The 27519-nt window shown below is 37.9% G+C and overlaps 2 protein-coding genes across 2 annotated transcripts in view; both read left to right on the top strand.

The window, feature by feature from the left end:
* Window positions 1-27519, top strand: part of MTMR8 (myotubularin related protein 8) — a 163583-nt gene that overhangs the window by 112180 nt on the left and 23884 nt on the right.
* On the top strand, window positions 23902-24180 carry LOC123846875 (nucleoside diphosphate kinase, mitochondrial-like). The gene has a single exon (XM_045878914.1). It carries the CDS (start codon window positions 23902-23904, stop codon window positions 24178-24180), a length of 279 nt encoding a protein of 92 aa, XP_045734870.1.

Genomic DNA, 27519 nt, shown 5'->3' with positions numbered 1-27519 from the left:
CCATCCTGAGGTCATGACCTGAGCTGAAATCAGGAATTGGACACTTCACTGATTGCACCACTCAAGTGCCCCACAACCTATTTCTGTATGTTGATTTTGTATCTTGCAAATTTACTGAATTCATATATCATTTCTAGCAGTGTTTTGGTGGAGTCTTTTGGCTTTTCTATATAGAGTATCATGGCATCTGAAAATGTTGAATGTTTGAATTCTTTGCCAATTTAGATGTGTTTCCTTTCTTTTTCTTAAGTCTGATTGCTGAGGCTAAAATTTCCAGTACTATGTTAAGTAACAGTGGTGAGAGTGGACATCCCTGTCTTGTTGCTGACCATAGAGGAAAAGTTCTCAGTCTCTCCCCATTGAGGATGGTATTAGCTGTGGGTTTTTCATATACGGCCTTTATTATATTGAGGTATGTTCCTTCTAACCTTCGTTTGTTGAGGTTTTTTATCATGAATGGATGTTGTACTTTGTCAAATGGTTTTTCTGCATCTATTGAAAGGATCATGTGGTTCCTATCCTTCCTTTCATTAATGTGGTGTATAACATTGAGTTGCAAATATTGAGTCAAATTGAAACTGAGGAATAAATCCCACTTGACTGTGGTAAATGATTTTTTTAATGTGCTATTGGATTCTATTTGCTAGTATTTTATTGAGAAATTTTGCATCTGTATTCATCAGGAATATTGACCTGTAGTTTTCTTCTTTAGTGGAGCCTTGCTCTGGTTTTGGTATCAATGTAATGCTGGCCTCATAGGATGATTTGTAAGTTTTTGATCCATTTCTATTTTTTGGAATAGTTTGAGAAGATTGGTATTAACTCTTCTTTAAATGTTTGGTAGAGGGGCGCCTGGGTGGCTCAATCAGTTAAGCATCTGCCTTCGGCTCAGGTCATGATCTCAGGGTCCTGGGATCGAGCCCCGCATCGGGCTCCCTGCTCGCAGGGAGCCTGCTTCTCCCTCTCTCTCTGCTGCTCCCCCTGCTTGTGCTCTATCCCTCTCTCTCTCAAATAAATAATAAAATCTTTAAAAAATTAAAAATAAATAAATGTTTGGTAGAATTCCCTTGGGAAGCCATCTTGCCTTGGACTTTTGTTTATTGGGAGATTTTTGATTACTGATTCAATTTCTTTGTTGGTTATTGGTCTGTTCAAGTTTTCTATTTATTCCTGTTTCTGTTTTGGTAGTTAATATGTTCCTAGGAATTTATCCATTTCTTTCAGGTTGTCCAGATTTTGCCATATAATTTTTCATAATGTTCTCTTATAATTGTTTGTATTTCTGTGGTATTCATTGTGATTTCTCCTCTCTCATTCATGATTTCATTTATTTGGGTCCTTTCTCTTTTTGATAAGTCTGAATAGTGATTTATAAATTTTATTAAACTTTTCAAAGAAGCAGCCCCTCGTTTCATTGATTTGTTCTATTTTTTTGTTTGTTTGTTTGTCTCTATGTCCTTTATTTCTGCTCTAATCTTTATTATTTCCCCTTTTCTGACTTTAGGCTTCATTTGTTGTTCTTTTTCTATCTCCTTTAAGTGTAAGGTTAGGTTGTGTATTTGAGATTTTTCTTGCTTCTTGAGATAGGCCTGCATTTCTATTTAATTCCCTCTTAGGACTGCTTTTGTTGCCGCACAAAAGTTTTGGACTATCATGTTTTCATTTTCATTTGTTTCCATGTATTTTTTTTCATTACTTCTTTGATTTTCTGGTTGATCTCTTCATTCTTTAGTAGAATGTTTTTTTTTTTAAAGATTTTATTTATTTATTTGAGACAGAGAGAATGAGAGAGAGCACATGAGAGGGGGGAGGGTCAGAGGGAGAAGCAGACTCCCTGCCGAGCAGGGAGCCCAATGCGGGACTCGATCCAGGGACTCCAGGATCATGACCTGAGCCGAAGGCAATCGCTTAACCAACTGAGCCACCCAGGCACCCTAGTATAATGTTTTTTAACCTCCATGTATTTGTTGTCTTTCCAAATTTTTTCTTGTGGTTGACTTCAAATTTCATAGCACTGTGCTTCAGAAAATATGGATGGTATGATCTCCATCTTTCTGTAGCAGTTGAGGCCTGATCTGTGACCCAGTATGTCTTCTATTCTGGATGTCCCATGTGCCCTTGAATAGAATGTGTATTCTGCTGCTTTTTGTTGAAATGTTCTGAATATATCTGTTAAGGACTTAAATTTTCTAATTTCAAATTTACAACAAAGCTATTATAATCAAAAGAATGTGGTACTTACATCAGATTAAACATATAGATCAATGGATTAGTATTAAGAGTTCAGAAATACACCTCTCTACCTATGTTCAGTTAAGTTTTTGACATGGTGTTATGACCATCTAAAAGGAAAGAACAACCTTTTCAATAAATGTTGGTGTGAAAAATGGACATCAACATGTTAATGATGAAATTGGACATTTATCTTATACCTTATACAAAATTAACTCAAAATATGTCAAAGACATAAATCTGTGAAGCTCTTAGAATCAATCAGATACATGTCTGCATGATCACAGATTCAATAATGGATTTTGAGTATGACACCAAAAACAGAGGCAATCAATAAATATGAAAAAATTGGATTTTGTCAAAATTAGAAACTAATGAAGTTCAAATGACTGTAAGTAGAAGGTGAAAAGACTTTGTGCACAATAAGAGATAATATTTGCAAATCCTATACATGATATGATATGTGTATTTGTAATATATAAAAGACTCATACTACTAAAATATAGTAAGTAAATAACCCATTAAAAATGGGGACAAGAACTGAGTAAATATTTCCTTAAAGGAGATATCCAGGAGCCAAATATGTACAAGAATTGATGCTCAACATCTATTATGGAATTACATTAGGACATTACAAATGTAAATCACAATAATATACTATTCATTCATCCATCCATCTATACAAACATAGATATAGGAAAACAAATATAAAGCCTAAGTGATTATGCTTAAATACAGTAAGCACCTTTTCACATCATACATAGTAAAATTACCCCTTAGATGCACTGTCTCTGTCAAAACAAATTGTATCACTCTCTTTAAGAAACTGAATGATTCAAATATCCTGTGAGAGAAGGAAGTCACAGATTTGGGTAGGTAAGTTGTTAGCATTGCTGCAGAGAGGCTCCCAGCATAGGTCTGGTTGGTCTATTTTGGAGATGGTCTCCTTCAGATATATGGTTTGCAAATACTTTCTCCCATTCCATAGGTCACCTTCTCATTTTCTGTACTATTTCTTTTGCTGTGCAGAAAATTCTGAATTTAATGTAATCCTAATTGTTTAGTTTTTTTGTTGCTTGTGCTGAAATGTGATTTCCAGAAAAGCATTATCAAGAACCATGTCATCAAGGAGCTATTTTTCTGCATTTTGCTAAGAGTTTCATGGTTTCAGGTCTTACATTTAAATTGTTAATTCATTTCCTGTTAATTTTTGTGGATAATGTAATATGGGTGTCAGTTTTCTTTCTTTTACATGTAAATATCTAAATATTTGGTACCATTTTGGGGGGATTATCTTTTCTTTATTGATTATTTTTCACTCCCTTATCAAATAATAGTTGACTGCATATGCTTGGGGGTTTGTTTCTGGGCTCTCAGTAATATTCCATTGATCTGTTTCTGTGTTTCTATGCCAGTACCATACTGTTTCAATTACTATAGTTTTATAGTATCATATGAAACCAAGAAGTGTGTTGCATCCTGCATTGTTCTCATTTCTTAGTATTTTGGGTTTATTTGGAGTCATTTGTGATTCCATATACATTTTAGAATTGCTTTATATATGTCTGTAAAAGATATTATAATCTTGATAAGGAATTCTTTGAGTCTATAGATGGCATTTGGTAGTATTCTTTTTAACAATATTAATTCTAATCCATGACTATGGATAGCTTTCCATTTATTTTTGCCTTCTTTCATTTTATTTTCATTAACGTCTCTTAGTTTTCAGAATAGAAATCTTTCACCTTCTCGGTTAAATTAATTTCTAAGTATTTTATTGGTTTTGATAATTTTGGATATTGGATTGATTTCTTTGTATCTTTTTCAGTAATTTTCTTCTTTGTGTATATAAAGGCCACTATTTTTTTAGGTTTTTATTTAAATTACAGTTAGTTAACATACACCTTAATATTAGTATCAGATGTACATTTTAGTGATTCATCAGTTCCCTACAACACCTGGGGCTATTCAGAGTAAGTGCCCTCCTTATACCCATCACCTACCCACCTCCCTTCTGTTTCTTGGTTTGCTTCTCTCTTTTTTCCCCTTTGCTCATTTGTTTTGTTTCTTAAATTCCACAGATGAGTGAAATCATATGGTATTTGTCTTTCTCTGACTGACTTATTTCACTTAGCATAATACACTCTAGCTCCATCCATGTCATTGCAAATGGCAAGATTTCATTATTTTTTTGGCCGATTAACATTCCATTCTGTTTATATACCACATATTTTTTATCCGTTCATCAGTTCATGGACACGCGGGCTCTTTCCATACTTTGGCTATTGTAGATAATGCTGCTATAAATATCAGGGTGCGGGTATCCCTTCAAATTAGTATTTTTGCATTCTTTGTGTAAATACCTAGTAGTGCAATTGCTGGATTGTAGGGTAGATCTATTTTTAACTTTTTGGGGAATCTCCATGCTGTTTTCCATATTGGCTGCACCAATTTACATTCCCACCAACAGTGCAAGAAAGTTCCCTTTTCTCCAGATCCTCACCAACACCTGTTGTTTCTTCTGTTGTTAATTTTAACCATTCTGACAGGTGTGAGGTGATATCTATTATAGTTTTGATGTGCACTATTCTGATGATGAATGATGTTGAACATCTTTTCATGTGTCTATTGGCCACCTAGACGTGTTCTTTAGAAAAATGTGTATTCATGTCTTCTGCCCATTTTTTACTTCGATTATTTGTATTTTGGGGTGTTGAGTTTGATAAGTTCTTTATAGATTTTGGATACTAAACCTTTATCAAATATGTCGTTTGCAAATATCTTGTCCCATTCTATAGGTTGCCTTTTAGTTTTATTGATTATTTCCTTCATTGTGCAGAAGCATTTTTATTTTGATGAAGTCCCAATAGTTTATTTTTGCTTTAGTTTCCCTTCCCTCAGGAGATATATCTAGTGAGAAGTTGCTACGGCTGATGTCAAAGAGGGTCCTGCCTGTGTTTCCATCTAGGATATTGATGGTTTCCTGTCTCACATTGAGGACTTTCATCCGTTTTATTTATTTTTTAAATTTTATTTTATTATGTTATGTTAATCAAGATAAAATACATCATTAGTTTTTTTTTTAATATTATGTTACGTTAATCACCACACATTACATCATTAGTTTCTGATGTGATGATCCACGATTCATTGTTTTGGTGTAATACACAATGCTTCATGCAGTACGTGCCCCCCTTAATACCCATCACCAGGCTAACCCATTCTCCTACCCCCCTCCCCTCTAAAACCCTCAGTTTGTTTCTCAGAGTCCATAGTCTCTCATGGTTCACTTCTCCCTCCAATTTCCCCACATTCATTTTTTCCCTTCCTTCTCCTAATGTCCTCCATGCTATTCCTTCTGTTCCACAAATAAGTGAAACCAGATGATAATTGACTTTCTCTGCTTGCCTTATTTCACTTAGCGTAATCTCCTCCAGTCCCATCCATGTTGATGTAAAAGTTGGGTATTCATCCTTTCTGATGGCTGAGTATTATTCCATTGTATATATGAACCACATCTTCTTGATCCATTCATCTGTTGAAGGGCATCTCGGCTCTTTCCACAGTTTGGGTATTGTGGAAATTCCTGCTATGAAAATTGGGGTGCATAAGGCCCTTCTTGTCACTATATCTGTGACTTTGGGGTAAATACCCAGTAGTGCAATTGCTGGGTCATAAGGTAGCTCTATATTTAATTTATTGAGGCACCTCCACACTGTTTTCCAAAGATGCTGTACCAACTTGCATTCCCACCAACAGTGTAAGAGGGTTCCCCTTTCTGCACAACCTCTCCAACATTTGTTGATTTTTGCCTTGTCCATTTTTGCCATTCTAACTGGTGTAAGGTGGTATCTCAATGTGGTTTTGATTTGGATTTCCCTGATGGCTAATGATGATGAACATTTTTTTCATGTGTCTGTTAGCCATTTGTATGTCTTCTTTGGAGAAGTGTCTGTTCATGTCTTCTGCCCATTTTTTTTGACTTGATTATTTGTTTTTTGGGTTTTGAGTTTGGGAAGCTCTTTATAGACCTTGGATACCAGCCCTTTATCTGTAGTGTCATTTGCAAATATCTTCTCCCATTCTGTGGGTTGCCTCCTTGTTTTGTTTACTGTTTCCTTGGCTGTGCAGAAGCTTTTGATCTTGATGAAGTCCCAAAAGTTCATTTTTGCTTTTGTTTCACTAGCTTTTGGAGATGTACCTTGAAAGAAGTTGCTGTGGCCCATGTCAAAGAGGTTACTGCAAAAGTTCTGCTATAGGATTTTGATGGATTCCTGTCTCACACTCAGGTCTTTCTTCCATTTTGAGTTTATCTGTGTATCGTATTAGAGAATTTTCGAGTTTCATTCTTCTGTAATAGCTGTCCAGTTTTCCCAGCACCATTTATTGAAGAGACTGTCTTTTTTCCATTGCATATTTTTTCCTGCTTTCTTGAAGATTATTTGACCATAGAGTTGGGGGTCCATATCTGGGCTCTCTATTCTGTTCCATTGGCCTATATGTCTGTTTTTGTGCCAGTAGTATGCTGTCTTTGTGATCACTGCTTTGAAATATAGCTTGAAATCAGGCAACGTGATGCCCCCAGCTTTGTTTTTCTTTTTCAACATTTCCTTTGTGATTCAGGGTCTTTCCTAATTCCATACAAATTTTAGGATTGTTTGTTCCAGGACTTAGAAAAATGTCATTGGAATTTTTATCAGGATGGCATTGAAGATATAGAATTGCTCTGGGTAGGATAGACATTTTAACTATGTTTATTCTTCTGATCGCTGAGCATGGAACGTTTTTCCATCTTTTTCTGTCTTCTTCAATTTCATTCATGAGTGTTCTGTAGTTCCTAGAGTATAGATCCTTTACTTCTTTGGTTAGGTTTATTCTGAAGTATCTTATGGTTTTGGTGCTTTTGTAAATATAATCATTTCTGTAATTGCTCTTTCCACAGTTGCATTGTTAGTGTATAAGAAATCAACTGTTTTCTGTGCATTCACTTTGTATCCTGCCGCATTATTGAATTGCTGTATGACTTCTAGTAATTTGGGGGTCGAGTCTTTTGGGTTTTCCACATAAACTATCATGTCATCTGCGAAGAGAGTTTGACTTCTTCTTTGCCAATTTGAATACCCTTATTTCTTTTTGTTGTCGGATTGCTCTTGCTAGGACTTCTAGTACTATGTTGAACAATAGTGGTGAGAGTGGACAGGCTTGACGTGTTCCTGATCTTAACGGAAAGGCTCTCAGCTTTTCCCCATTGACGATGATATTTGCTGTGGGTTTTTCATAGATGGATTTTATGAATTTGAGGAATGTTCCCTCTATCCCTATACTGTGAAGTGTTTTAATCAGGAAAGGATGCTGTATTTTGTCAGATGTGTTTTCTGCATCAATTGAGAGGACCATATGGCTCTTCTCTCTCCTCTTATTAATGTGTTCTATCACTAATTGATTTGCAAATGTTGAACAACCCTTGAATTCCGGGGATAAATCCCACTTGGTCGTGGTGGATGATCCTTTTAATGTATTGTTGGATTCTATTAGCAAGGATTTTATCGAGAACTTTGGAATCCATATTCATCAGGGATATTGGTCTAAAATTCTTCTTTTTGATGGGGTGTTTTCCTGGTTTGGGAATTAAGGTAATGCTGGCCTCATAGAATGAGTCTGGAAGCTTTCCTTCTGTTTCTTCTTGGAAACCACTTCAGGAGAATAAGTATTATTTCTTCTTTGAATGTTTGGTAGAATTCCCAGGGAATCCATCAGGCCCTGGACTCTTGTTTTTGGGGAGGTTTTTGATCACTGCTTCAATCTCCTTACTGGTTATTGGACTATTCAGGTTGTCAGTGTCTTCCTGCTTCAGACTTGGTATTTTATAGGTTTCCAGGAAGGCTTCCATTTCTTTCTTGTTGCTTAATTTATTGGCATATAGTTGTTGATAATAATTTCTAATAATTGTTTCTATTTCCTTGGTGTTAGCCATGATCTCTCCCCTTTCATTCATAATTTTATTAATTTGGGTCCTTTCTCTTTTCTTTTGGATAAGTCTGGCCAGTGGTTTATCGATCTTACTAATTCAAAGAACTAGCTTCTAGTTTTGTTGATCTGATCTACTGTATTTCTGGTTTCTAGTTCATTGATCTCTGCACTAATCTTCATTATTTCATTTCTAATGCATGGCAGAGGAAATGTTTGTTGCTTTTTCTCTAATTCTTTAAGGTGTAAAGTTAGATGGTGAATTCGGGATTTTTCTTTTCTTTTCTTTTCTTTTCTTTTTTTTTTTTTTTTTGAGTGAGGCTTGGATGGCTATGTATTTCCACCTTGGGACCGCCTTTGCAGTATCCCATCAGTTTGGGACCAATGTGTTTTTGTTCTCATTGGTTTCCATGAATTGTTTAAGTTCTTCTTTGATTTCTGGTTGATCCAAACATTCTTGAGCAAGGTGGTCTTTAGCTTTCAAGTGTTTGAATTTCTTCCAAATCTATTCTTGTGTTTGAGTTCCAGTTTTAAAGCATTATGGTCTGAGAATATGCAGGGAATAATCTCAATCTTTTGATATTGGTTGAGACCTGATTTGTGACCCAGTATGTGGTCTATTCTGGAGAAAGTTCCCCGTGCACTCAAGAAGAATGAGTATTCTGTTGTTTTAGGGTGGAATGTTTTGTATACATCTATGAGGTCCATCTTGTCTAGTGTGTCATTCAAAGCTCTAGTTTCTTTGTTGATTTTCTGCTTAGATGATCTGTCTATTGTTGAGAGTGGAGTATTGAGGTCTCCTACAAATAACAGATTGTTATCCATATGACTCTTTATTTTGGTTAACAGGTAGCATAAGTAGCTGTCTGCTCCCATGTTGTTGGTGTAGATATTTACAATTGTTAGATCGTCTTGTTGGATAGACCCTTTATGAATGATATAGTGTTCTTCTGTGTCTCTAACTAGTCTTAAGCTTATAATCTAATTTGTCTCTATAAGAATTGCTACCCCAGCTTTCTTTTGAGGTCTGTTGGCATGGAAGATGGAACTCCATCCCTTCACTTTCAGTCTGGATGTATGTTTAGGTTCAAAGTGAGTCTCTTATAGTGAGATATAGGAATATATGGATGGGTCCTGTCTTTTTATCCAAACTGCAACCCTGTACCGTTTTATGGGAGCATTTAGGCTGTTCACGTTTTGAGTGATTATTGAAAGATATGAATTAATTGTCATCATGTTGCCTTTGAAGACCTTGTTTTTATAGATTGTCCCTGTAAATTTCTGTTCTTTATCACTCTTAGGGTCTTTCTCCTTTTATAGAAACCCCCTTAATATTTCTTGCAAGGCCAGTTTACTGGCCACATATTCTTTCAGTTTCTGCCAGTCTTGGAGGCTCTGCATCTCTCCATCCATTCTAAATGACAGCTTTGCCAGATAAAGTATTCTTGGCTGCATGTTCTTCTCATTTAGGACCCTGAATATGTCTGGCCAGGCCTTTCTGGCTTGCCAGTCTCTGTGGATAGATCTGATGTTATTCTGATGTTCCTCCCTCTGTACTTAATGAATCTCTTCCCCCTAACTGCCCTTAAGATGGTTTCCTTGGTTCTGAGATTTGTGAGTTGTACTATTATATGCCAGGGCCTTGACCTGTTTTCCTTGATCTTGGGAGGGGTCCTCTCTGCCTCTAGGACACAAATGTTTGTTTCATTCCCCTTTTTAGGGAAGTTTTCAGCTACGATTTGCTCAAAAATATCTTTTAGTCCTCTCTTTCTCTCCACCCCCTCCGTGATCCCAGTATTTCTGACATTGGAACATTTCATGGTGTCACTTATTTCTTTGATTCTGTTTTCATGGATTTTGAGTTGTTTTTCGCTGGCCTCCTCTTTATCTTTCTTTTCTATCAATTGGTTCTGGATCACTCTTTTGTTCTTCTGCTTCACTTATCCTAGCTGTTAGATTAGGTTAGATTGGATCTCATTGATAGCATTTTTAGTTTGTGCCAGTTCAGCTTTCATTTCTGCCCCTACAGACTCTATTTTGCCATTAATCGATTTCTCCATTGTAGCTATTGTCTTCACAACTCCTACCCTGAATTCCATTTCTGGCATCTCGGTTATATCTGTATGCATTTGTAAATCTGTGGCAGAAGTCATAGTCTCAGTCTTTCCTATTTTGGGGATTCCTCCTCCTAGTCATTCTGTTGAGGGGTGGTTGAGGGAATGTACAGAGTCCAAATTATTGACCACAACCCAAGCAAGATGCACCTGTTTTATAGGGACCTTAGGGTTGTTGGCCTCTTGTTCTCCCAGCCTGTCTTCTGGGGGAGGGGCCTGCCACACTGTTACTCAGGCAATCCTGTTTGGGCAGAGTTGCCCTGCCCCCTGTGGGGGCAGGATGGGCTTAGGGAAAACTGGTTTTGGGGGGGTTTTGTTCTCTTTTGGCTTTCCCTGTGACTTTCTCCGTTTCTTCCAAGAGTCAGAGCAGAAGAGATCGATTCCAACCCTCTGCCTCAGAGCAGAGAGATCGCAGTCTGTTCTTTAGTGAGCTTTCCAGGCCACACTATCTCCATTTCTGTCTGTGCTACTATAAATTGCATTTTCCTGGGTTGTGCGCCCCTTAGCACAGCTCCCAGTCCTTGCCTCCAGGTTGGGGCACATGGACACGTCTGTGCCCTTTGTGCTTCTAAAACCTCCAGCGGCCCCCAGTTTGCACGTGGGGCTCCGCTGCTCCAGGTTTCAGTCCAGGGGGCTGCCATAAAGTCCTTTCCCTCCTGCTACTGGTCTGTGAATCTGTGCCCCATCCCCCTCGAGGGAGGCTTTCCGTCACCAGGGGTGTAGGATCCCATTGGCTCCCTCCCCCTTCCATTTATCTCCAGTATGTGCCCACGGAGTCATGGCTTCCCGCTTCATACCTCGAAACCCAACTGCCTGCGATATTTGTTTATAGAGATCCAACTCTATCTTCTTACATCTCAGGCTGATTTCGTGGGTGTTCAGAGTGGTCTTGTAGATACCCAGCTCAATTTAGCAGACCAGTTGGTATAGTGTCTCCTACTCCTCCGCCATCTTTTCCTCCCTGGAATACTTATATATAATTTATATACTTTATATAATTTTATATAATTAATAAATTTATATAAATATATATTTAAAGACTATAAATGTATTATATAATATACATAAAACATAAATAATATATTTTTATTTTTTGCCTATGAAGCCAATGATTAAATATTTGTTAAATACATTATTTATATATTTTAAATGTATTATATAATACATTTATTATGTAATTTATATATATTTATTATTTATGTAATTTACTTATTATATACCATTCATATATAATATATATTTATATATTATTTACTAAGTTTTGCTATATTCCCTCTAGACATACTTTCTTGAGTTTTTATCATGAATGGATGTTATACTATGTTTAAATGCTTTTTCTGTATCTATTAAGATGATTGTATGGTTTTAATCTTTTCTCTTGTTAAGGTAATGGCTCACATTGATTTATCTGAGAATATTGAATACACTTTCATTCCTGGAATCAATCCCACTTGATTGTGGTGGTTGATTTTTTTAATGTATTGTTGTATTCAGTTTGCTAATATTGATATTATAGATATAGATATTGGCTTGTAGTATTCTTTTTTTGTACTGTCTTTATCTGGTTTTGGTATCATGGTAAGTTGACCTTGTAGAATGAATTTGGAAGATTTCCTTTCTCTTCTATTTTTGAAATAGTTTGAGAAGAATAGGTATTATCTCTTCTTTAAATGTTAGGTTGAATTCCCCTATGAAGCCATCTGGCCCTGGACCTTTGTTTGTTGGGTGTTTTTTGATTTCTGATTCAACTTCATTGCTAGTCTTAGGTCTTTTCAAATTTGCTGTTTCTTCCTGATTCAGTTTTGTACAGATACGTTTCTAGGAATTCATCTCTTTCTTCTAGCTTGTCCAATCTGTTGGCACATAATTTTGCATAATATTCTCCTATAATCCTTTCTATTTCTGTGGTGTTGGTTATTATTTTCTCCTTCATTTCTGATTTTATTTGAGTCTCCTCTTTTTTGTGATGAGTCTGGCTAAAGGTTTATCCATTTTGTTAATCTCTTCAAGGAAACAGCTCCTGGTTTCATTGATCTGTTCTATTGTTTTTTAAGTCTCTATTTCTTTTATTTCTGCTATAATCTTTATTATTTCCTTTATTCTAATGGCTTTGGGGTTTTTTTGTTCTTTTTCTAGCTCCTTTAGGTATTAGTTTGTTTGTTTGACAGATGAATGGATAAAGAAGATGGGGTATATATATACAATGGAATATTACTCAGCCATCAGAAAGAATGAAATCTTACCATTTGCATCAACATGGTTGGAACTAGAGGGTATTATGCTAAGTAAAATAAGTCAATCAGAGAAAGACAATTATCATATGATTTCACTTATATGTGTCATTTAAGAAACAAAACAGATTAACATAGGGAAGGGAAGGAAAAATAAAATAAGATAAAAACAGAGTGAGGCAGATTTTTCTTGTTTCATGAGATAGGCTGCATTGCTATGATCTTCTCTCTTAAAACAGCTTTTGTTTCAGGCTAAAGGTTTTGGATAATTGCATTTTCATTAGTCTCCATGTATTTCTTTTTTTAATTTTCTCTTTGACCCTTTTGCCATTTAGGAGCACATTATTTAGCCTCTGTGCATTTGTATTCTTACAGATTTTTCCTTCTGATTGATATGTTTAATACCATCATGGTCAGAAAAAATACATAATATGATTCCAGTTTTTTAAAATGTATTGAGACATCTTTTTTCTATTTAAAATCAATTAATTAACATATAGTGTATTACTAATTTCAGAGGTAGAGCTTAATGATTCATCAGTTGTATATAATACCCAGTGCTCATTCCCTCAAGTGCCAATCACCCAATTACCCTATCTCCCCACCCATCTCCCCTCCAGCAGCCCTGTTTCCTATATTTAAGAGTCTCATGATTTGCCTCACTCTGTTTTTATCTTATTTTATTTTTCCTTCCCTTCCCTATGTTAATCTGTTTTGTTTCTTAAATGACACATATAAGTGAAATCATATGATAATTGTCTTTCTCTGATTGACTTATTTTACTTAGCATAATACCCTCTAGTTCCAACCATGTTGATGCAAATGGTAAGATTTCATTCTTTCTGATGGCTGAGTAATATTCCATTGTATATATATACCCCATCTTCTTTATCCATTCATCTGTCAATGGACATCTCAGCTCTTTCCATAGTTTGGCTATTTTGTACATTGCTGCTATAAACATTGGGGTGCAGGTGTCCCTTCAAATCACTTTTTTTATCCTTTGGGTAAATACCTAGTAGTACAATTGCTGGGTCGTATGTTAGCTCTATTTTTAACTTTTTGAGAAACCTCCATTCTGTTTTCCAGAGTGGCTGTACCAGCTTACATTCCCACAATCAGTGTAAGAGGGTTCCCCTTTTTCTGCATCCTTGCAAACATCTGAAAAAATAAGTATTGTGACTTCTTTTGTAGTTGACATATGGTCTGCTCTGGACAAGATTCCACATACACTTGAAAACAATGTTTATTCCAAAACAAATGAGCATAGTGGAAAAAAGTGAGAGAGAGAAAGCAAACCAAGAAAGAGGCTCTTACCTATAAAACAAACATAGTTAAAAGAGGGGAGGTGGGTGGGGGAATGGGTTAATAGGTGATGGGAATTAAGGAGTGCATTTTTTTGGTGATGAGCACTGGGTGCTTTATGGAAGTGTTGAATTACTAAATTGTACACCAAAAACTAATATGACACTGTATGTTAACTAACTGGAATTTAAATAAAAAGTTAAAATAAAAAGAATGTATGTTCTGCTGTTTGGGATGGGATGTTCTGAATATATCTGTTGGGTCCATCTGGTTCAATGTGTCATTCGAAGCCACTGTTTACTTTTGACTTTTCTGTGTAGTGTTAAAGTACCCTGCTATTACTGTATTACTGTCAATTTCTTCTTTTATGTGTGTTAATAGTTGCTTTTTGTATTTTGGTGCTTGCATGTTAGGTGCATAAACATTTTGCATTTTTATTGTACCCTCTTGTTGGATTGTTCCCTTTATTATTATGTAGTATCCTTCTTTGTCTCTTATTACACTCTTTATTTTAAAGTTTATTTTGTCTGATACTATTGCTATCCCAGATTTCTTTTAACTTCCATTTGCATGGTAAATGTTTTTCCATCCATTCACTTTCAATGTGCATGTGTCTTTAGGTCTGAATCGAGTCTCTTATAGGCAGCATATAGATGGGTCTTGCTTTTTTATCCATTCAGTTACCTTAGGTCTTTTGACTGGAGCATTTTGTATATTTATATTCAAAGTAATGATTGATAGATATGTAGTTATTACCATTTTGTTACATGTTTTATGGTTGTTTTGTAGTTTTTCTCTGTTCCTTTATTATCTTCCCTTATGGTTTGACGACTTCCTTTATTGATGTGCTTGGATTTCTCTTTCTTTATTTTCTTGTGTATCTCTTGCAGGCTTTTTTAAAAATTAACATATAATGTATTATTTGTTTCAGGGGTACAGGTCTGTGATTCATCAGTCTTACACAATTCACAGTGCTCACCATATGTACATACCCTCCCCAATGTCCATCCCCCAGCCACCCCATCCCTCCCACCCCCCTCCACTCCAGCAACCCTCAGTATGTTTCCTGAGATTAAGAGTCTCTTATGCTTTTTCTCCCTCTCTGGTTTTGTCTTGTTTCATTTTTCCCTCCCTTCCCCTATGACCCTCTGTATTGTTTCTCAAATTCCTCATATCAGTGAGATCATATGATACTTGTCATTCTCTAATTGACTTATTTCGTTTAGCATAATACCCTCTAGTTACATGTATGTCATTGCAAATGGCAATATTTCATTTTTTTCTGATGGCTGCATAATATTCCATGTATATATATATATATACCACATCTTCTTGATCCATTCATCTGTCAGTGGACATCTAGGTTCTTTCCATACTTTGGCTATTGTGGACATTGTTGCTATAAACATTGGGGTGCACATGCCCTATTGGACACTACTTTTGTATCTTTGTGATAAATACCCAGTAGTGCAATTACTGGGTCATAGGGTAGCTCTATTTTCAACTTTTTGAGGAAACTTCATACTGTTTTCCAGAGTGACTGCACGAGCTTGCATTCCCACCAACAGTGTGGGAGGGTTCCCCTTTCTCCGCATCCTTGCCAACATCTTTTGTTTCCTGACTTGTTCATTTTAGCCATTCTGACGGGTGTGAAGTGGTATCTCACTGAGGTTTTGATTTGTATTTCCTTGATACCACCTGATATGGAGCAAGTTTTCATGTGTCTGTTGGCCATTTGGATGTCTTCATTGCAGAAATGTCTGTTCATGTCTTCTGCCCATTTCTTGATTGGATTATTTGTTCTTTGTGTGTTGAGTTTGATAAGTTCTGTATAGATTTTGGATACTAGTCCTTTATCTGATATGTCATTTGCAAATATCTTCTCCCATTCTGTTGGTTGTCTTTTAGTTTTGTTGACTGTTTTCTTTGCTGTGCAAAAGCTTTCCACCCCCTCACTTACAATCTGGAGGTGTCTTTGGGTCTAAAATGAGTCTCTTATAGACAGCACATCAATGTGTCTTGTTTTTTAATCCAATCTGTTACCCTGTGTCTTTTGATTGGGGCATTTAGCCCATTTACATTTGGGCTAAGTATTGAAATATGTGAATTTAGTGCCATTGTATTGCCTGTAAGGTTACTGATACTGTATATTGTCTCTGTTCCTTTCTGGTCTATGTTACTTTTAGGTTCTCTCTTTGCTTAGAAGACCCCTTTCAATATTTCTTGTAGGGCTGGTTTGGTGTTCACAAATTCTTTTAGTTTTTGTTTATCCTGAAGCTTTTTATCTCTCCTTCTATTTTCAATGACAGCCTAGCTGGATAGAGTATTCTTGGCTGCAGATTTTTCTCATTTAGTGCCCTGAATATATCATGCCAGTCCTTTCTGGCGTGCCAGGTCTCTGTGGATAAGTCTGGTGCCAATCTAATGTTTCTACCATTGTAGGTTACCGACCTCTTGTCCAGAGCTGCTTTCAGGATTTTCTCTTTGTCTCTAGACTTGTAAGTTTTACTATTTGATGTTGGGGTGTTGACCTATTTTTATTGATTTTGAGGTGGGTTCTCTCTGCCTCCTGGATTTTGATGCCTGTTTCCTTCCCCAAATTAGGGAAGTTCTCTGCTATAATTTGCTCCAATATACCTTCTGCCCCTCTCTTCTTCTTCTTCTTCTGGGATCCCAATTATTCTAATACTGTTTCATCTTTTGGTACCACTTATCTCTCGAATTTTCCCTGCGTGATCCAGTAGTTGTTTATCTTTTTTCTCAGCTTGTTTATTCTCCATCATTTGGTCTTCTAATATCACTAATTTACTCTTCTGCCTCATTTATCGTAGCAGTTAGAGCCTCCATTTTTGATTGCATCTCATTAATAGCCTTTTTGATTTTGACTTGGTTAGATTTTAGTTCTTTTATTTCTCCAGAAAGGGATTCTCTAGTATCTTCTATGTTTTTTTTTTCAAGCCCAGCTAGTATCTTTATAATAATTTCTCTGAACTCTAGTTCTGACATCTATCTAATGTCCATATAGATTATGTCCCTCGCAGTCAGTACTGCCTCTTGTCCTTTTATTTGAGGTGAGTTTTTTCATCTTGTTATTTTGCCAGAGAAGAATAGTTGAATGAGAGAACAAAATGGTAAAAGGGTAACAACAACCCCAGAAAAATATACACTAAACAAATCAGAAGAGACCAAAACTGAGGGGAAAAGAAAGGGGAGAAATTAAAAAAAAGAATATGGGGACGCCTGGGTGGCTCAGTCGGTTAAGCATCTGCCTTCAGCTCAGGTCATGATCCCAGGGTCCTGGGATCGAGTCCCGCATTGGGCTCCCTGCTCCGCGGGGAGCCTACTTCTCCCTCTGCCTCTGCCTCTCTATCTCTCATGAATAAATAAATAAATAAAATCTTTAAAAAAAAAAGAATATGATCAGGTTGGTGAATAGAACAGAGCCACACACTAGATTATGGGTGTATTTTGGTCTGTTAGAAGAAACTGCCTCCCAAAATTTTAAAGAAACACACACACACACACACACACACACACAAATAAGGGTAAATACGATGAAGGGATGGAATATGATTGTAAAGATGAAAATTTAAAAAGATTTTTAAAAAGGAATTGATAAGAAAATAATTTGGTTGAAAAAAGAAAGAAAAAGTAAATAAAAAAAAAAAAGAGAGAGAATGTGATCAGGCAGGAGACTAGAACAAAGCCATACACTTGATTTAGGGTATATTTTGGTCTGTTAGAAGAAATTGTATCCCAGAATTTTAAAGAAAGAAAAACATATATATATACAAAAAAAAATGAGGTTAAATACAATGAAGGGATAAAATATGACTGCAAACATGAAAATTAAAAAAAGATTTTATTTTATTTTTTTAAAGATTTATTTGAGAGAACAAGAATGAGAGAGAGAGAGAGTACATGAGAAGGGGGAGGGTTAGAGGGAGAAGCAGTCTCCTCACTGAGCAGGGAGCCTGATGCAGGACTCGATCCAGGGACTCCAGGATCATGACCCGAGCCGAAGGCAGTCGCTCAACCAACTGAGCCACCCAGGCGCCCCTTAAAAAAGATTTTAAAAAGGAATGATATTGTTTGGAAAAGGGAAGAAAAATTCAACTAAAAAATAGAAAAAGAATAAAATAAATTTTAAAAATTAACTTTAAAAGACTAAAGAATCATGGGAAAAAAGCCATGAATTCTATGTGCTGTATTCCCCTACTGCTGGAATTTTGCAGTTCTCATTGATTAGTAAACATGGTCTTGGCTGGATGTTCTTGCTAATCTTCTGGGGGAGGGGCCTGTTGCAGTGATTCTCAAATGTCTTTGCCTGAGGCGGAATTGCCTTGCCCTTGCCAGGGGCCAGCATAAGTAATCTGCTCCGGTTTGCTCTGGGTAGCTTTTGTTCCCTGAAAGCTTTTCATACAGCTTTGGAGGACGAGAATGAAAATGGCGGCCTCCCAATCTCTGGTCCTGGAGGAGCTGAGAACTTGGGTCACCACTCCTGAGTGAGCTCTCAGAGAAAGCAGTCAATCACTCCTGTCTCCCTGGACTCCAGCCGCACCCGGTGCTCACCTGGCCTGTTACTGAGCATTTCTGTCTCTGGTACATGACCCCATTTGGAGGCTTCAAGCCCAGCAGATTCTTGCAGTGCACTCCTGTGCCGCCCCTCCTGGGGGAGGAAAGGGAGTCTCCCCAGATATGTTGCTTGTTGGTCCCTGCTCAAAGAGTAGTGGCCCGATTGTGCTGCAGATCACAGTTTATGGCAACCCTGAGCTGAGATCCCACTCTGCAGCCGGCTTCTACCCTCCAATACCTGGGAGTTCTGCCACACTCAGGCACCCCTGGTCTTCCTGTGACCCCAAGGGTCCTGAGACCACACTGTCCCAGCGAGGTTTCCACCCCCCACTTAGCCACTGGAGCGACGTCCCTCAGCGGAGCAGACTTCCAAAAGTTCTGATTTTGTGCTCCACTGTTTTATCACGTGCTGGTAGCCAGCTGATAGAGGCTCCCTATCCCCGAGGTCTATCTTCCCAAATATTGCCTCAGATTCACTTCTTTGCACGTCCTACTTTCCAGAAAGTGGTCGCTTTTGCATTCATAGAATTGCTGGTATTCTTTTCTTTGATCTCCTGTTGAATTTGTAGGTATTCTGAATGGTTTGATAACTATCTAGGTAATTCCTGGGACTACATGAAATTTAGGTATCCTACTCCTCTGCCATGTTGCTCCTCTCCCCCCAGATATTTTCTAATTTCCCTTTTCATTTTCTGTAAACTTTTTAATTAAACTTAATAATAAAAATGGGTAAAACAATGGTCATTTGGGGATATCTTGAGTAAGAATATCAATACCATCTCTTGGTCTTTAGACTCTCAGCTTCTCTAACTTATTACCATACATTGGGAATAAAAATAAAACAAAATCTAAAGAAATAGATCAGTAGGTTTTGCTGCCTTCTCAATGAGGCTTTTAATGTAAAAATTATTAACTCCTCAGTTCGTTACTCTAATGTTTTTTCTGGAAACATTTCAAACTCATAATGGAATATTTTGAGGGTTTTTTTTTCTCTTATTGAAGTATAATTAACATACAGTGCTATAGTACTTCCAGTTGTACAATATAATGATTTGACAATTCTGTATATTGCTCAGTGCTCATCAAGATAAGTGCACTCTTAAATGGTTAAGATGGTGGAGTAATAGGGGGATCCTGAACTTGCCTTGTCCTTTGAACACAGCAAGGTCAACATCCAGCTATTTTTGAACAACTAGGAATATGATCTGAAGATTGAGAAAACAATCTGCACAATTGGAGGGAGAGAACATGGCAGATGAAAGGTTTGGAGCTGTGAATTGGGGGAGAGGAAAACAGCATGGCCGCAAGGACAAGGGAACCCGTTTCCCGAAGCAACGTCAGGGAGAGGGAGGAAGTGGAAGAGAGCACAGCAGGTAGGGATTGCACAATAAGCCTCAGTGAGGAGATCCCCTGGGTCGCACAGAGAGAGATCGCCCCCCTTCCTGGAATGCATTTAAAAGAGCATATCTTGCCTCTCCAAGGACAAAAGGCCAGCCAGGAGCTATTGAGTGGTGCTCAAAAACAGGGTCAGAAATGTGCACAGAGGGCAGAAAACCTTTTAACAACTTTTCCCTGTGAGCCACAATAGGCTTAAACTTCTGTGTGCACACAGAACAGCTGCTTTTCTGCAGCAAACTGAGCAGAGCGCAGAGACAGGAGCAGGTTGCAGATGACCTGGTCTCCACTTTTTGCTGTAGGTTCAAGCCCTTGTGACTGTTTTTCTGGCACAGAATGGAGTAGGGGACTGAGTAGCATGCAGAAGACTGATAACCTAGTTCCAGCTTTCTGCTGACCACTACTATAAACTCTAGCCTCTGCACATGCACTATGTTACTGCTTTTGGGGGACAGGACAATGCTGGGCTTGCTGCAAGGGTCTCCTCCAGGGGAAGGGAGCTTGGTCCACACCTTTCCAGACCCTTTAAAACGAGTTTTGAATACCAGCCACTGGCCAAAGGGAAAATATGCGAGATCTGTGGGTCCAGGCACACCAATGGCTCAGGCACAAACGGGTTAAGGGCAGGGAACTGATGAAAGCCCAGGACACAGGATATTTTTCGCTCTTCTGCGAGAGCCTCCAGAACAGTCGTTGCCCCGAGATCCTTTCCCTGGGGACAAGAGGGCAGGGTGACACTATATTCCTCTGCTTTCAGCACCCCTTCCTCTCTGCCACCCACTAGCACAGTTGGACTTCAGAGAGACACACAGTGCCTTTAGTGGAGGCTGGAGTACCCTACACTAATACTCACCCTCCTGTGCCTGACAGGGGCATCTTTACAAGGGCAAGTCAGCTTGTAAGCCAGCCCAGCAAAACCTCTCCCTCAGAAGACCAACACAGGCCCCCACATCTACCAAGTCTACTGATTAAATAACACTCCACAACATGAGCTTCCAGTGAAAATAGGACCAAGGCTTGCTTCTTTTTTTTTTTCTTTTTTCTTTTTTCTTAATTTTTTAAATTTTCTAATTTTTTCTCTATTATTTTTTATTCTTTATCTTCTATTATATATATATTTTTTCTTTTTTCTTTTCTCATCATCTTTATTTTAAAATCAGGCTTATAATAATTTTTTGTTCAATTGTTCATTTGTTTGTTTCCTTCTCTTATTTTTCAGATCATGCTTCTTATTTTTTTCCCCTTTCATCTTTCTCTACTCTTTTTTTTCCTCTTTTTTTTTTTCTTTAGAATAAGGCTTATAGTTTTTTGTTTGTCTGTTTGCATTTTTGTTCCTTTTCCTTTTCTCTTTTCTTGGATCAGGCTTTTTTTTCTTTTTGTTGTTGTTTCTTTTTTCTTTTTTTTTATACAGGCTTATCTTGACAAATTTCACTTACTAAAAGGTGCAACACTCCCCACTATAACCAAGGAGGAATACTGTAGAGGAAGGTCTAGTGGAAAGAGCAACCAAAATGCAACAGCAGAGTGTACACAGCTTACAACAGAAACACTTTCTGAAGTTGTTGTTGTTGTTTTTATGTTGTTTTCATTGTTTTTTTATTTACTATTTCTTCCTTTCTTTTCTGGACAGAATGATGAGACAGAGAAATTCACCCCAAAAGAAAGAACAGAAGGTAGTATTCACTGCCAGGGATTTAATCAATACAAATATAAGATGTCTGACCTAGAATATAAAACAACTACTTGGGCTTGAGACATCAGCACAAGTTGGGCTTGAGAAAAACATAGAAGACACTAGAGAATCCCTTACTGTAGAAACAAACAAACAAACAACACCTAAAATCTAGTCAGATTGACATTAAAAATATTATTACAGAGATGCAGTCCCAAATGGAGGCTAAAACATGAGAGTGAACAAGGCAGAAGAGTCAGTGATATAAAAGATAAAATGATGGAAAATAAGGACGCTGAAAAAAAGAGAGAAGAAAACTAGTAGATCACAAAGGGAAACTAAGAGAACTCTGCAATAAAGCAAAATAATATCTGGATAATAGGAGCCCCAGAAGATGAAGAGCAGGAGAGAGGGGCAGAAAGATTATTTGAACAAATTATATGTAAGAACTTCCCTAATCTGGGGGAGGAAACAGGCATCCAAGTCCAGGAGGCGCAGAGAACATTCTTCAAAATCAATAAAAATAGGTCAACACCTCCATATATAACAGTGAAGCTTGACTGTTTCAAAGATAAAGAGAAAATTCTGAAAGCAGCTGAGGGGAAGAGGTCCTTAAACTACAAAGGTAGACACATAAGGCTGGCAGACCTGTCCACAGAGACCTGACGGGCCAGAAAGGACTGGCATGATATATTCAAGTGCTAAATGGGAAAAAAATATGCAGCCAAGAATACTTTATTCAGCAAGGCTGTCATTCAGAATAGAAGGAGAGAGAAAGTTTCCAGAACAAACAAAAACTAAAGGAATTTATGAACACTAAACCAGCCCTGCAGGATGTATTAAAGGGGATTCTTTCAGCAAATATAGAGCCCCAAAGTAACAAAGACCAGAAAGGAACAGAGACAATCATCCGGAACAGCTAGTTTACAGGTAAAACAATGTCACTCAATTCATATATTTCAATAATTACTCTGAATGTAAATGGACTCAGTGCTCCAATCAAAACACATAGGTTATCAGAATAGATAAAACACATGACCTATTGATATGCTGCTTACAAGAGACTTGTTTTAGACCTAAAGACACCTCCAGATTGAAAGTTAGTGGTTGGAGAACCATTTATCATGCCAATGGAAATCAAAAGATAGCTGGAGTAGCCATCTTTATATCAGACAAACTAGATTTTAAGCCAAAGACTTTAAGGAGAAATAGAGAAGGACACTATATCATAATAGAAGTGCCTATCCAACAAGAAGATCTGTCAATTGTAAATATTTATGCCCCTAACTTGGGAGCAGCCAAATATATAAACCAATTAATAACAAACTTACACATTAACAATAATACAATAATAATAGGATATTTTAATACCCCATTCCAGCTATGGACAAATCGTCTAAGCAGAAGATCAACCTGGAAACAATGTCTTTGAATGACTTACTGGAATAGATGGACTTCACAGATATAGTCAGAGCATTTCATCCTAAAACAACAAGAATACACATTCTTCTCAAGTGCACATGGAACATTCCCCAAAAGGGTTACAAATCAGGTCTCACCCAGTACAAAAAGACTGAAATTATACCATGCACATTTTCAGAGCACAGTGCTTTAAAACTTGAAGTCAACCGGGCGCCTGGGTGGCTCAGTTGGTTAAGCAAATGCCTTCAGCTCGGGTCATGATCCTGGAGTCCCGGGATCGAATCCCACATCAGGCTCCCTGCTCAGCGGGGAGTCTGCTTCTCCCTCTGACCCTCCTCCCTCTCATGCTCTCTGTCTCTCTTAAAAAAAACAAAACAAAACAAAACAAAACAAAACAAAAAAAAAACCCTTGAAGTCAACCACAAGAAAAAAAATGGAAGGAACACAAATACATGGAGATTAAAGAGAATCATACTAAAAAATGAATGGGTCAACCAGGAAATTAAAGAAGAATTTAAAAAATACATGGAAGGAAATGAAAATGAAAACACAACAAACATTTCAAAACCTTTGGGATGCAGCAAAGGTGGTCCTAAGATGGAAGTATATAGCAGTACAGCCTTTCTCAAGAAAGAAGAAAATTCTCAAATACAAAACCTAACTTTAAACCTAAAGGAGCTGGAAAAAGAACAACAACTAAAGCCTAAACCCACCAGGAGAAGAGGAATAATAAAGATTACAGCAGAAATCAATGATATAGAGTCATCGGCCCATGGGCCAAGGGTGGCCTCTGGGGTGCACCACACTGCTGGGGTTGCTCAGTGGCCCATGAGCCCTGGCCCAAGCCTGCTCACATGCCCCAACTCGGGAAGGTCCTCCTAGACCCGGGAGCTAACCCTGGTTGCAGTGAAGCCAGTTGGGGTGCAGCAGCAGCTTGTTGGGGATGTGGTCCAGCACTTTTGAGAGGAGGGACCTCAAGCTGGTGGGGATGAAGATGCTGAAGGCTCCAGAGAGAGTCCTTGCTGAGCACTACCGTGACCTACAAAGGAAGCCCTTCTACCCAACCATCATCAGCTACATGACCTCTGGCCCTGTGGCCATGGTCTCAGATCGCCCCAAAGTGGTCTGCTCCTCAAGGGTCATAATAGGACACATTGACTCAGCTGAGGCTGCCCCTGGCACCATCAGGGAGGACGTCAGCATCCATATCAGCAGAATCATCCACACTGACTCTGTGGAGGGGGCCCAGAGAGAGATCCAGTTATGATTTCAGAGCAGTAAGCTGGTGGACTGGGCAGACGAAGTCCACCAGAGCAGCATCTACCCAGTGTAAGCATTCAGACTGCCCTCAGCAACCCCAGCAGGCACCCAGGATCAAGTACCTCAGTCATCCAGACCTTGAGCCCATACTCATGGTCTGCCCATCTGTTCCAGACGACCTCCCTGTCTACCTTCTCCGCCCCACCCCAGAGGGGTTGAGTAACCAATTTTATGTGGCTTCTAGTATCCTAAGCCCATAATAAATTGGACAAAAGACTTTCTGTTACAAAGTGCCAGACAAATTTGGGGAGTCACCAAAAGTGTGTAGTGCAACCTCCCTTCCCACAAAGGTGGATGGGACATTAAAACTCACTGTGTTGTGTAAAAAGAAAAGAAGAAATCAATGATATAGAAATAAAAACAAAACAAAAAAGAACACAAACAAACAGGGTAACAGATCAACAAATGTAGGAGCTGGTCTTTTTGAAAGAATTAACAAGACTGATAGATGCCTAGCAAGACTTTTCAAAAAGAAAAGAGAAGACCCAAATAAATAAAATCATGAATGAAAGAGGAGAGATCTCAACCAACACTGAAGAAATAAAATTATAAAAGAATATATGACAAATATATGTGAACAAAGTAGTCAATGTGGAAGAAATAGATGCATTCCTAGAAACACATAAACTACCAAAATTGAAACAGGAAGAAATAGAAAAACTGAACAAACTCATAACCAGCAACGAAATTGATTCAGTAATAAAAAATCTCACAAGAAACAAGAGTCCAGGGCTGGATGGTCTCCCACTGGAATTATACCAAACTTTTATTTATTTTTTAAGATTTTATTTATTTATTTGACACACAGAGAGATCACAAGTAGGCAGGCAGGCAGGCAGACAGAGGGAGAGGGAGAAGCAGGCTCCCTGCTGAGCATGGAGTCCAATGTGGGGCTCAATTCCAGGACTCTGGGATCATGACCTGAGCCAAAGGCAGCCGCTTAACTGACTGAGCCACCCAGGCACCCTATACCAAACTTTTAAAGAACAATTAATACCCAGCCCTCATCAGCTACATGACCTCTGGCCCCGTGGTGGCTGTTTCAAAAAATAGAAATGGAAGGAAAATTTCCAAACTCTTTCTATGAGGCCAGCATTGATCCCAGAACCAGACAAACACTCCACCAAAAAGGAGAATAATAGACCAATATCACTGATGAACATGGATGCAAAAACTCTCACCAAGATACTAACTAATAGGATCCAACGGTACATTAAAAGGGTTATTCAACACAACCAAGAGGGATTTATTCCTGGGCTGCAAGGGTAGTTCAACATCTGCAAATTGATCAATGTGATACACCACATTATTAACAGAAAGGACAAGAACCATATGATCCTCTCAATAGATGCAGAAAAAAGCATTTGACAAAATAAACCATACTTTCTTGAAAAAAACTCTCCACCATGTAGGGATAGAGGGAACATACCTCAATATCATAAAAGCATCTATAAAAGACCCACAGTAAATATCATCCTCAATGGAGCAAAACTGAGACCTTTTGCCCTAAGATCAGGAACACCACAGGGATGTTCACTGTCACCACTGTCGTTCAGCATAGTACTAGAAATCCTAGCCACAACAGTCAGACAACAAAAAGAAATACAGGCATCCAAATTGGCAAAGAAGAAGTCAAATGTTCATTCTTCACAGTAAACATTATACTCTATGTAGACAACCCAAAAGAATCCACCCCAAAATTGCTAGAACTTATACAGGAATTCAGCAAAGGGGCAGGATATAAAATCAGTGCACAGAAGTCAGCTGCATTTCTGTACACTAACAATGAGAGAGAAAAAAAGAAAAATCAAGGAGTCAATACCATTTACAATTGCAACAAAAACCATAAGATACCTAGGAATAAACTTAACCAAAGAGGTAAAGCATTTTTACTCTGAAAGCTATAAAACACTTATAAAAGAAATTAAGAAAGACACAAACAAATGGAAAAACATTCCATGCTCATGGATTGAAAGAATCCATGCTCACTGGATTGGAAATTTTGTGAAGATATCAATGCTACCCAAAGCAATCAAGCATTCAATGCAATCCCTATCAGAATGCCATCAGGATTTTTCTCAGAGCTGGATCAATCCTAAAATTTGTATGTAACTAGAAAAGACCCCAAATTGCTGAAGTAATGTTGATAAAGAAAACCAAAGCTGGAGGCATCACAATTCCGGACTTCAAGCTCTATTACAAAGCTGTAATCATCAAGACAGAATGGTACTGGCAAAAAAACAGACACATAGATCAATGGAATTGAATATAGAGAACCCAGAAATGGACCCTCAACTGTATGGTCAACTAATCTTCCACAAAGCAGGAATGAATATCTAATGGAAAAAAACCGTCTCTTCAATAAATGGTGCTGGAAAAACTGGACAGCCACATGCAGAAGAATGAAATTAGACTACTTCCATACACCATACCCCAAAAATAAACTCAAAATGGATGAAATACCTAAATGTGAGAGAAGAATCCATGAAAATACTAGAATAGAATGAAAGCAGCAAACACTTTGACCTCTGCTGCAGCAACTTCTTGCTGGACTTAGCTCCAAAGGCAAGGGAAACAAATGCAAAAATGAACTATTGGGACTTCATCAAGATAAAAAGCTTTTGCACAGCAAAGGAAACATTTGACAAAACCAAATGACAACCTACAGAATGGGAGAAGATATTTGCAAATGTCTTACCAGATAAAGGGCTAGAATCCAAAATCTATAAAGAATTTATCAAGCTCACTATTCCCCCCCAAAACAAAACAAAACAAAACAAAATCCAATCATGAATGGGCAGAAGACATGAGCATACATTTCACCAAAGACATAGAAGTGGCCAACAGACACATGAAAAAATGCTTAACATCACTAGGCATCAGGGAAATACGAATCAAAACCACAATGAGACACCACCTCACACCAGTCAGAATGGCCAAAATTAACAATTCAGGAAACAACAGGTGTTGGCGAGATTGCAGAGAAAGGGAAACCCTCTTACACTGTTGGTGGGAATGCAAACTGGTGCAGCCACTCTGGAGAACAGTATGTGGGTTCCTCAAAAATTTAAAAATACACCTACTCTATGACCCAGCAATTGCACTACTAGGTATTTATCCAAAGAATACAAAAATAGTTATTTGAAGTGGCACATGCACCCCAATGTTTATAGCAGCAATGTCCACAATAGCCAAAATATGGAGATGTCCATCGACAGATGAATGGATAAAGAAGATGTAAGATACACACACACACACACACACACACACACTGGAATATTACTCA

The sequence above is a fragment of the Mirounga angustirostris genome, unplaced genomic scaffold (genome assembly GCF_029215605.1).
Source record: "Mirounga angustirostris isolate CCGP_5_RB_7025 unplaced genomic scaffold, mMirAng1.0.hap1 SCAF_11, whole genome shotgun sequence".
Classification (NCBI taxonomy): domain Eukaryota; kingdom Metazoa; phylum Chordata; class Mammalia; order Carnivora; family Phocidae; genus Mirounga; species Mirounga angustirostris.
The sequence above is the reverse complement of the archived record's forward strand: the minus strand, read 5'-3'. Positions and strand labels throughout refer to the sequence as shown.

What these genes read in the sequence shown, in the direction of transcription:
- LOC123846875 (XM_045878914.1), top strand. Translation starts at nt 23,902, where the DNA reads ATGAAGATGCTGAAGGCTCCAGAGAGAGTCCTTGCTGAGCACTACCGT.